We start from the raw sequence: 12,483 nt of genomic DNA, 5'->3' as shown, positions 1-12,483 counted from the left end.
GGACGCCCCTGCGCCGGGGAACGGTGGATAGGGGGCCGAGGACGCACGTCCCGAGAGGAACCTGCGCCCCCGCCAACCGAGGACCAGGCCCCGGAGGCAGACTTACCCACCGGCGAGTGATGGCCAGGGAGCCACGGCGCAGCAGAAAGCAGCGATTCTTGGACCCCTCCGGGGACGAGGACGACCTGGACAGGCGGGCCGAAAGCAGCTTCATCCGGCTCTCCCGCCGGGATTTGGGCTTGAGCTGCTGGCAGGCGTCACAGTCCGTGGAGTCATGGTGTTCGCCCAAACACCACAAGCAGATGGGGTGGGGGCCCAACGCCGACATCGGACGCGTACACTTATCACAAGTTTTAAAGCCCCAAGGCATTGCAAACAGTTCCCCAATAAAAACGAGTTAAACAGGCGAGCAGAGCAATCCAGATCCGCGTGGTTCACAGAAAAGAAGAAAACTGATGTCAGCGCGCCGGGGTGGGGTTTATGTGACCTCGCTGACGTCATGCCTGCGGACGACGTCAGGGCGGAGTCCCGTGGTGCCGCCCCCCGGCACGCAGAGATGCTGTGGGGGAAAAGTTTTCCAGATCCAGTCTCAAGGCTTGGGATAATTCTACGTAAAGGAATATGCGGCTAGTAGTCTCTATCAGATATAATAAGCAGCAATTTGCAGAAGACATAGCCTGACAATTGACCTCTATCTTTAAATGCATACAAAAGACAAGATATACATTTTTTTTAAAGGCATCCTTATTGATCATTCACTTTCTGAACTCCAGCCTGCTTATTTTGGAGGTGCTGTAGCACACCCTGCACCTCTACTTCCAGCGCCTATGCCAACTCTAATTTGCCAACATATTCTTGCTCTCACTACAGATTTCAACAAATAATCACAATCTCTCCTTTCAACCCCAAATCTTTTGGGAGACTGGCGCTGAAACTGCCACAAAGTATAAGAGCACAGGCTGGGGTCTCCAGGGAAAAAAAGCAATGTATGTAATCCAGGAGAGGTGCAACAGCCCAAAAGCATGCATTTTATCTGTTTGTTACTGCATTTGAGCTATCTACAAAGAGGAGGATGTAGGGGTGTGATCTCTGCAGCCAAGACATCTCTCTGCTCTTGTGGACTACTTCTCCAACCCGTGCCTCTGTTTCACCCACAGTGCCCATGGGGCGGTAATTAAAAGGATGTCAGAAGGGGGGCCTACTTCACTAAGAACCAAGGAAGACAACAACCCTTCTATTACAGCAGCTGTATCCCTGACAGCCCTGTTGTGAAGGTACCCCTTATTCAATTCCTGAAGTGACAAGACAAGGCACCACCCCCTGTGCTCTCTCACAGTTGTATAGTATGTGCCCCAGCTTAGTACTGATTCATGGCCACGGACACCATGATATTAACACTGGTGAGCTCCTGCTGATCTTCCTCTGCATTAATCTCTCTCAAACTTCAATTGTAACTGTCAACTATCTTACCCAACGTCCTCCAAGGAATGGGTGGTTGAGGCTAAGGTTCTTTAACGTTTTCCGACATATTGCTTTTTGTATACATTAAATTAATGCAAAAAAGGCCTTGGTCATTCCAGGCTGCTGAGAGGTGAAGGCTGTGGGCCACAAAGCAGACAGACCTGCTGAATTGTGTGTGCAATCTTCATGAAGCAGAGCCGAGTCCGTTGAACAAGAAGGTAAGAACCCTAACAGAGTTAATAACAGTCTCCTCCAGCCATGCCCGAGCCATCAATCAGACTTAATTAGTAGCATCTCTGCCTGTACCAACCTCAAAGCATCTGCAGCAGAGACAAAGTAAGGTGCAAATAAGAACAGCATAGAAATAACAAATTTACACACGAGACTGTAGGCGAATGTTCGTTGGATTTCTGTGGTTTTCGTGTTCACTATTTGTCAAAAAGGCAGTGTACACCTAGCAGCACAACCACAAAAGGAGTGAGCACAATATTTTCAATCACAGTCAGACATTCAAAGGGGATTGATCGGACCCCTGAGTGGCTAAAAGTCTCTTGTGTGCCAATCGGGGAAAACTGTAGAGAACACGCAGTCAGGTTTTTTGCACAGCTGCTTTGCAAAAATGACCAACCTTGGTGGTAATGCAGTACTTTAAAGAAATTTAATATGTGTAACACTAGACCGAGTTGAAGAGCAGTGCAGCTGCAAGCCATCCCCTAAACTATTCATTTAGTTTCAGAGGAAAAATGCTGTCACTGAAGAACCGTGACGCAGCAAACACCTAATTGTTGTCCCATTGCAAAATTTTAAAAGTAAAGGGCACTGCTAACAGAGCAATAGAGGACGTGGACAAACTCACTGTCTCACTATTGTACTAATTAATTCTAATTTGACTTATAAGCAGAGGTCCATTTCCGATATGTGAAGCAAATTATTAAGCACATGATTGGTATGCCTGAAACTAATAAGCATTTACTGGGTCATCTGCATAGTATCCCTTTAGGCAACAATCTTAGTATGGCTTTGAAAGAATCTTTTTCTTTAGGGTATTAATAGGTTTCCTCTTGGCACAGCTACACAGACTATTCTTTAGAATACACTAGCTAAATGTGGACGGGAGTGGGGATGAGGGAAATGCAATGTATTTGCTCCTCAGAAGGAAGCTACCACTTCAATGATTCATAACAGGCCACAAATGTTCAAAACCACACCATATCCACTCACCACACCATATCCACTCACCGATGAATAATTTTTTTTTTTTAATTAGTGTGTATAAAGAATTTTTTAGGTGACAGGAGAAGGTCAGAGAAAAGGTAGAGCGTTGTTTTGATACTACTCTTCATAACATTTTGCATAGACTGGACACCCAGGTAGATAATATTGCATGCATAAAAAAATATGAAATAATGGATGCTGGAGAAGAATTGTTTCAAAGTAAATTTGAAGTAAAAAAGGATGCAACAGACAAATAATGTACATAGTAGGAATATAGTAAGGGAGAACGAGTAGCAATGACAGCCAGTGCAACTAGGAGTGTCTAGTGAAGTGCAGCAAACATACAGGAATACACGTAACGCAAAGTATATTGGACACGGCATGTACCGAGAAACAATTCACAAGCATAATTTGCACAATAAAAAGCTTACTAACAGAGGGCAAATCTGAGTCTTATTCTAGTTAAACTTGGGAATTATCTAATACCTGTTCAAACACGCACCCTTTTTCGCACCACTCCCAACTACTAATTTCTGTGGTACTGATTATCGCTTTTCGCTTACTATTGACATTACAGTGTGCTTTTAAAAAAAAAAATCAAAATGTAATATCCACTGTATACTGTTTCTCATCACCCACATGTTTAAGTCGGTTTAGTAACGTGAGAAACATCCATAATCATTGAGCTGAGTCCTAGGTTCAAGGGGCCAGCTTGAGCCAAACTGACAGGGGCAGTTTCTCTTGTAGTAAAACCTCTGCAGTTTGATGCTACTGGCTCCCATACTAGGGACCTGTGGATTGTTTGTCACCGCTGAAATAGTCTCAGCATTCAAAAACCTTTTCGAATTTCGGGCTTGTTCCCCCTACAAAACTGCTCCTTGATCTTGTGAAGAACGTCACTAGAAAGGTCCAAATGGTTGACTGCTAAATAGTTTCCCTTTTGTAAGCAGATTACACACTCTACAGTGCTCCTTCTTCACTTTTTGTAAGTGTGCTTGGATAGAATGATCTCGCATCACAAGCTCTATAGTAGTTCTACAACAGATTTCAGGTCGATACTTCCAAATTCTGGAAAGTCATCTGGAGTCCTCAACTCTGTCTATATTTGGTATGTCTGTCTAAAGTAATGGTCACTTGAAAAAACTTGATCTAGAGCCGCAGCATTTGTGGGAAAATGTGTTTTTTCCACACTTGCCACATGGTTCTTCAACGCAGGATTGTGTGAGAAAGTGCCATCTTTCTTGCATGGTATGCCCCCACTTTTTGCTGAATTGCTGACCTTGGAGGCCTCTAAGGGCTGCAGCACTCATTGTACCACCCTTAGAGGCCCTGTACCCTTACACACACACACTGCCCTTGCAGGCTGGGTGTCTGGGTGCAAGACAAAACAAAGTCGACATGGCACACATCCCTGTGTGCCATGCCCATCACCTACACTGCCATAGCATATATCAGCCACCCCTCTAGCTGCATGCCCTATGCCAATGGTGTGGGCACAGGAGCAGGAGCCCTGTGCCCCTACAGTACCAAGTTCCATTCTTGGGCACTGTAAGTGCAGTGCTGCCATTTAAGAGTACATGGTGCTGAGAGCTCGTCAAACACGAACTCCACAGCACCATAATGGCAACACTGAAGACTGAAGTTTTATATCAAACTTCTCAGCACATTAAACCCACACTGATGCCAGTGTGGGATTTAATGTACCAAGCACCCCAGAGGGCATCTTATGGTACTTTCTCCGGTCTCATATTTATTCTCTCTCATTGACCAGTGCAGAGCTAAAATACTGGTCCGCTCTGGAAAATGACCCTATCGCCTCTCAAGCATATCCTAACTGCCTATATAGCATGGCATAAGTCAGAAACATATTGCCAAAGCCAGCCAAGTAATGATTTCACAAATGTACTACGTCAAGGGCAGCCTCAATAGATGGGCTGAATTTAACATTCACTTTTTTTTCACCAACTTGTATCTCTTCTTTTGCTTTGGTTAGTGTTTCATTCCACCTTACTCTCCTTTAGTTAGACCTTTTTTGAAAATAGCAAATCAACTTATGCAAACGTTTGTGCATACATTTAATTGATATATTGGAAATCTTCAGCACAGTAGATTAAAATACACTTGCAAAAACACTGACTGTTAGCTATAAATCTAGCTAGAGAGTAGGTAAACATCTTATGTTTTGATCACATGTAATTTCATTGTCAATTTTCTATTTAAGTGATTTGTTGAACTGCCCCAGATAACTGGTAAAACAAACTCACCTGTCCATCACGTCCTATCTTCACTGGTTTATTTTCATTCCAAGGATTGCTAAGGTGAGCTGATTTGGTGAAGGGTAATTCTCGCCTAAGTAGCAGTAAACATAAAATGTTAGCGTGGTTACTCCATTGTCCTGGTATAACAGGTTTGATTATTTGTTTCTGGCCACAGAAGAGCATCATTTTGGTTATAATGATTTCAAATTAAGAACATGTCTAAATTCAGAAACTAGGTTAATAATGAAAAGCACAAGCTTAACTTCCTTAACCTGGTTATCTGTTTTATTTCTATTGCTTGGTGGTGTTTGTATAGTTTAAGTGTTTTTTCGTTAGTTGCTATAATTCCCTATTTGCAACTGAGCAACTCATGTTACATCTGCCTGATTTTTTGTGGTCACTATTATCATTTAGTGTTCTGCCAATCTGTGCCAACAATATTAAGCATTCAGAGCAACAAAATTATGTATGAATTAAGATGTGTAACCTGTACATGGGAGCGACCAGAGTATGTTTTTGACAGATGGGCACCTGTTAGACTTTGCATCCTGAATACGTTTGTTTTGGAACTAATATATATTTTTTTTAAATATGTACGAATTAACAGGAGGGTCCAACAATCAGCATTAAGTTAAGACAAAGACCACAGATTTTCATATTTTAAAGGTGGCAAAAGAAATTTAGAGCACTTCACCCAAGCATCAGGGCCCTGACTAATTCTGTCAGGAACAGACGATCTGACAATGCTTCACTTTTGTTAGTGTTTCAAAACCGCAACCGTTGAAAACTGCAGAAATCTAATGAACCCTAGTAAAATATAAGCAGTCCAGTCTCCTATCACCAACTTCCACATTGACCAAATAGGACAAATACCATCTTGGCTGTATTTTTCTGTGTTATGGGTCTTCCAGTTGGTCTATTATTCTGATATATGTGATGGACATTGAAATGTTTTTGATTACATCACCAGCAAGGACAATACTCTTTACTTCAGTGTCTGCCTGCACCCAATCGAATTCAGCAGACCTGCATGCATATAACGGAGACATAATGAGGATATAAACATGTAGTATCTTACACCTCTGTCCATACTTGTCCTCCTCCTCATTCATCACATGCAATGCCTCTAGAATGTTACAGTTTGATAAAGCTCTGTGGAATGTTGGGTGTCTCTCAAGAAAGACACAGTTGAGATGGGCTGAGCTGCCTGCTTGCTGCTCCTGGTGGGGCCTATACATTACTTCTGGACTCAACTACTAATCTTCAATAAACCAACCTTGAAATACCTCAACGTGTCCGGCTCCATTACTACATTTTTATGGCGACGATTTGATCTTACTCCCAACGTGCTCAACTCAAGAAGTACATTTTTCAAGAAAGCTATCTTTTCAAAAGCTCTTCAAAAGCTCATCAAATTTCAATCTTCAAGCAAGGACTCTGGCATCTTGGCCCCACCAGTGACCTCACACCGATCGCCCCCAACCTACTTGCCAGATTTTTCCTCAACTGAACGGTGTTCTCAACATCTTCAACATCAAGCAAAGCTGAGTATCTCTAAATCTACACTCCTACAACCTCAGCACTACTATGGCAACACCTCAACAAGCAAGTCATTACTAGTTTTCAAGCGTCAACAAGAAAGGTAACTGGTGGTTGCCTGAGTGTGTCTCCCGTGCGTAATAAGGTGTTCAAGTTCTGCACATCAACCTCAACCAAATCCTGTGCCATTTCCTCCTTCCTTACAGTTCCTGCTACCTGCCCTGCTGGTACTGCCCCTGCTGCCCATACAGTATCTCTAGGAGCAATATTTTTACAACGCCTTCAAGTATCTTAATTCAACCTGTGCTGTGTCTTCAGGAAGTGTAAGCCTTACTCAAAGTACTTTTGCTCACATCTACTGAATCTGCTTCCCAGTCACTCCTACTTATACAGCATCTCTAGTATCGACTAATCTGCCTATTTTACCATTTTTGCCAAGGAAGTGTACCTCATTATATATCAACGTCTAAGGAAGTGTCTTTTCGCGTCTATCTGGATGTTGGTTCAACTCAAGATTCCCTGACATTCCACAAAATGGGTCTTCATAAGGTTTGTGGGGAACTCAATTGTTCATTGTTTTACTGAGTTTCACTGCTCGGCATGCCGTGTTTAGCTCGCAACAGGTGTGTGCAACAGTTTGTGTGCAGCGCCGGAGCAGCAAGTGTTTTCCGCATCACCGGAGTGGCCTTTTTCCAGTGTTTTGCTACAACATTAACGGTACCCAGCATTGTTGGTGGTTTTATGTGGTGGTCTTCTAGTCAAGAAATGCCTAATTTTAATGGTGGTGTTCTAGTCAAGAGTTGCCTAATTTCAATTTTGGGCCCCAGCCATTTCTCGACATCTTGGCAGTTCAACTGCCTGTTTGAGAATCTTCACGAGCCTGGCATGGCTCATTTAAAAGATGCATCAGCAAAGTCTCGGCGCGTGCAGCCTTACCTCCAGCTGATTCTTTGTGCATCTCCTGTGATGTCTTCCATTTGCCGAATCTTCTATGTAGCGTAGTTTTCAGTCCGCGGGTTTCTGCTACACGGTTTGGTGTACAAACGTGCTGTGAACCTCCCGGCGCGATGTGCACAACGTGCCGCCATCTTGTGCTTTGAGGCACTAAGGATTGTATGCCAGGTCTGCAAGTTTCCAACCACGTTTCAATTGTCCATGCTCTATAAAGTTTATTCAACTATCAAGCCGACGTTGCGTATTCAGGATACTCTTCACAAAAACGCTTAGTCTCCGTGATTCCTTCCTGACCTTTGTCTTTCATTTTTCATCACTGGGCACCTTCAATTATTGTTGTGTGGTAATCGCCTGACTGCCTGTTCAATATGTGCATGATGAATTCTCGGCGTGGCATTCCCCAGTGTGGATTCTCCCTAGTAAAGGCACGTATCTACTGGAGCGTTACTTCAATATTTCAAAGGTACTTTTCAATTGTCACGCGCTGTGTTACATTTGTGACTTTTCAAGGTCTCCTCATGTGTTTTCAATTTAGTCTGTTTCTAGCGCTATGTCAATGACCTTCTTACGAGCCATGCTGTTTCTCACGTTCTAGGCCTTAATTCAAGCACATGCTTTTCACGCCTGAGAGGTTCTCAATGTCATGTGAGGTGTGTGTCTAAGTCACTTGTGATTTGTACTTTCTCATATTTATACTGTGACTTTCACACGGTCATCTCTTCAAATCAATTAACATATTAAGTCTGCTTTTCATATATGCATGTATGTTTGGGCCTGCTGTGCTTTACATAATGTTACTGTTGCCTCAAATGTATCATTCACCCTATTGCAGCTGTGTTATTTCTATCGTACTCTATGGTGTGCATATATCCATCCGCCTCAGTTACACACTCATTCACTCTTCCTAAATCTCTATTCACATGCATGTTTGCGCTTGATTCCAATTGTTCTAGTCGATTTGTATTACGAATGGTTTTTTAGTCTGTTTACTTTTGTGCCTTTGTTTAACAAATGTACTCCTTCACAAGAATCTGTGTAATTTCTATCCATCTCAACTGGGTACACACATGGACCCTAATTACACTTTGTTTAAGTTTGCCGTGGTTACACTTCCGTGCATGCAGTACTCCCTGCTCGAACTGCACATATCAACTTATTTCAATTTGATAACATTATTTCAATTACTGGATTTCAATTTGTGCATTTTTTTTTCCGGGAGATATTGCAAAATGTTACCACTCGATGTTCTCAATTTCAATTTGTGCACTATTCCTTAGTAGGGGTTGGAAAGTTCTTTTACTGAATTTCCTCAATTTCAATTTGTGCAGTGTTCCCAGTAAGGATTGCAATGGTGCTTTCAAATCTATTTTCAAGCCTATTGAATAAGTTTAACTCTTCAAGTCAAGTTGTTTTCCATTATATATATTTCTTGCTTGTTAATTTAATCTTCAAAGCATCAAGAATCAATGTTTCCGGTTTCTACTTCTTGCGACCTCAGAGAGTTCATCTCTCAATCTTGCCTTTCAACTGTTTCAATCTCTACTTCACCTTTCAAGCGTTTCAATTCAGCCACTGCTGTGTCTTCAGTGAGGCGCCTCAGGAATCAACCAATCTTCCAGTTTGGCTCGAAGTACAACTTCTCAACCAGCAACCTGTCTCGTTCCAACACACGCATCTCCAGTTGTTGTACTATAATTGTGCCTCAGAGGATCAAGACTACACACATCTCCAGTTGTTGTACTTTAATTGTGCCTCGGAGGATCAAGACTCTATTCATCGACATACTTGATCACAGTGTCAAAGCAGAGCTGGAATATCCATGAATGCAATTGCTTCAATTCAAGCACGACTGGTGCGGTAATATTGCCTTCCTGCCACCCACATTACAGGTGCACCTATGGTTTTATAGGGTGAGTCTATTTCAATGTTGTTACGGGTCCCGTACCTCTCCTGTGCTTATGGGAGTTGTACACACGTTGGCTAATGGGGTGAGTCAATTCCAATTACATTTTGGGCTTCACAGTCACTAAATTTATGGCAGTTCAACCGCCTGTCACGCTGTTGCTCAAAAATGCAAAAGCGGCTCACACACCTTTCATTTCATGGTGCCACGCACAGCTTCCCCTGAACCCCTGACGATGTCCTCTTTCTTGCCTACCTTCAAAGCTGTTTGCGGACGCCTTGGAGCACGAGCGTGCTGGGAAGTACTCAGCATGGCGTGATGCAGTGTGGCGCCATCTTTTAGTTGGCACTTCATGCCTTTATTTCGCACTACGTATCTACAACCGCTTCTAGTAGCCTCTCTATAAAGTTTTTTGTTCAAATCTTCTGGGCCGAAGGATGGTACATTTGAGATCGCCTACAGACCATCAACTGACTGTAAGTACAAGTGAGGGAACCTTCCTGTCTTTCTGCATGGTCCTACTGTTCACACTGTTCGAGCCGGATCGTTTAAGCACTACTTCAACACTCTATTGGTACTGTTTCTAGTCATGCCACCTTTTGGGTTAATCAGGTCTCCCTCAAGTATCTTCAATTGTTCTTCAAAGAGAAGTTGTTTCTCTATTTTTCGATTCTGCTCAATAGTTTCTATGTTTGACCTTTTCTAGGTTGTCGCTATGGGGTTATTCCCCTCAATGTGTTCAAATGATATTTATCGTTTATGCATGGTTTCAAATTGTATTGCAAACACTGTTTATGTAAGTGCACGATTGTAGGTCAAGTCAATTCTATTTAGCTCAAATGGGTACATTTTTGCACCCTTATTCGATTACCCTCTTATATCAATGTACATGCATGTGTTTGGTTACTCTATTTTTCAATGAAGTTTTCCCTGTTCAGGATTGCACATGCAGTTTTCCCTGTTCGGGACTGCACTTCTCAATTTGCATACTCCAGTAGTATTCCCTAGTTGGGATTACATTGTGTTGTACTCACCACGGTACTCACGATTTCAAATGGTCACCCTCAACAGTTCAATTACTCGTTTTTCCAATGTTTTTTTTTCTTTCAATGTGTGACCTGTACCAAGTTTTCAATTGGGAGTTTCATCCCTCTCAATTTGTCTATGTGTTTTCAATATGTGACCTTTATGAGGTTGTCGATATGGGGGTTTATCCCTCTCAATTCTTCAATGTGTGACCCTTTACGAGGTCTTGTCGATATGGGTTTTTCCATTCATATTGCTCAAGAAAACAAGTTACTTACCTGTAACTGTAGTTCTCCAGTATTGGACCTTTCATAGATTCACATGCCTGAATCATTCCCCGTCGTCGAGACGGGAGTCTCCGGTACATAAAAAAGCTTTGCTTAGTATCATAGCAAACAGAAAAAAGGCCTAGGCCCATTTTCCTTTGCAACCCATAACCTTCGTTATGTAAAAAAGGACTAAACCAGTCCCTGAGCCAATCAGAGCCTCTCACCCCCTAGAACACTCCTGAGAGAACCTTCTGCCCTCAGATTTTCGTGCACTTGTGCAATAACACTCTTTGTGCTAAATCCGAGGTGAGCCTCTCAGGGGAGGAGGGTGGGTTGCATGTGAATCTATGAAAGGTCCAATACTGGAGAACTACAGTTACAGGTAAGTAACTTGTTTTCTTACTCCAGTATTGGAGCCTTTCATAGATTCACATGCCTGAATCAGAATAGCGAGCAGTAAATAAATGCACATTTTTTGTTACCTAGAAAGTGAATCCAGGAAACATATACAGTGTGATAAAACTGGTATCTGTAAACCAAATTCCACCTCTCAAAAATTCTTTGCAAATGGTAATACAATAAACAACCATAAAATGTGCCAACGTACATAACAAAGGAAGGAGGGATGGTAAAGAAGGCTCACCGTTACTGGATAAGGTTCCTCAGCACCGCTTCTCCCACTGCCACATCTCTCTCTGTGGCTGCATCCAAGCAGTAATGCCTGGTGAAGGTGTGTGTACTCGTCCAGGTCGCCGCCCTGCAGATATCCTGGATCGGTACTCCTGCAAATAGAGCAGTAGAGGTGGAGACTGCTCTTGTAGAATGAGCACGGACTCGTGCATTCAAAGGTCGGCCAGCTGCCTGATGACAATACCCTATGGCACTTGATATCCATCTGGCAATTCCTCTCTTTGACAAAGGGAAACCCTTTCTGGGTGCGCTGTAGGCCACAAAAAGCTGTGAAGACTTGCGGAAAGGCTTAGTTTTCAGCAAATAGAATTTCAAACAACGCTGGACATCCAGCGAGTGGAGAGCTCTTTCCGCCGCTGTTGATGGTTGTGGAAAAAATCTTTTGAGAATTAAAGGTTCGTTCAAATGAAAGTCAGTTGGAACCTTAGGGATGAATCTTGGATTAGTCCTGAGTATTATCCTGTCCTCCTTGAACTGCAAGAAAGGCTCTTGGATCGTGAGAGCCTGAATTTCTCCCACTCTCCTGGCTGAAGTGAGTGCAATGAGAAGCGCAACTTTCCAGGAAAGAAATTTCAGTTCCGCCCTGTGAATTGGTTCAAAGGGCTGTTTCATCAACTGGGAAAGAACGACATTCAATTGCCAGAGAGGTGGTGGTGGTTTTATTGGAGGAAAAACTCGGAACAGACCTTTCATAAACTGCTTGATGACTCTAGCAGACCACAGAGATGGACCAGAGGCCGTTCTTCTAAAGCGTGAAATTGCAGCTAGATGTACTTTTATAGACGCATGCGCCAAACCAGACTTAGCCAAAAGCAAGAGGTATGGAATAATCTCGTGAGCTTCTGAAAGCAGCGGATGAATGTTAGACCTTTTGCACCATAAACAGAACCTTTTCCATTTCATCCGATATGTCTTGTTTGTACTATCCGCTCTAGCTCTAGATAGAATCTCTCTGCACTCCGTAGGGATATTCAGATGTTGAAATTCACGGTATTCAGGAGCCAGGCTGCTAACTGCAGAGATTTCGGATCCGGATGCAGAACTTCCCCCTGGAACATTGTCAGCAGAGACGGTATTGTCTGCAGGCAAATCGGACGTTCCTCTGACAGCAGAAGGAGCTCCGCAAACCAATGCTGTCTGGGCCACCACGGAGCTATCAAGATTAACT

The 12,483-nt window shown here is 43.0% G+C and overlaps 1 protein-coding gene across 10 annotated transcripts in view; it reads right to left on the bottom strand.

Moving 5' to 3' along the window:
* The window catches only part of YTHDC1 (YTH N6-methyladenosine RNA binding protein C1), a 140,656-nt gene that overhangs the window by 62,370 nt on the left and 65,803 nt on the right, over positions 1-12,483 (bottom strand). For all 10 annotated transcript variants that reach the window (XM_085636520.1, XM_085636525.1, XM_085636518.1 and 7 more), the window contains one exon: positions 4,941-5,025. In XM_085636520.1, the coding sequence (XP_085492646.1) occupies positions 4,941-5,025 (85 nt within the window). The remainder of the gene's footprint in view (positions 1-4,940; positions 5,026-12,483) is intronic.

The sequence above is a fragment of the Triturus cristatus genome, chromosome 2_1, assembly GCF_964204655.1.
Source record: "Triturus cristatus chromosome 2_1, aTriCri1.1, whole genome shotgun sequence".
In the NCBI taxonomy this organism is placed as follows: Eukaryota; Metazoa; Chordata; class Amphibia; order Caudata; family Salamandridae; genus Triturus; species Triturus cristatus.
This window is presented reverse-complemented; position numbering and strand designations above follow the sequence as displayed.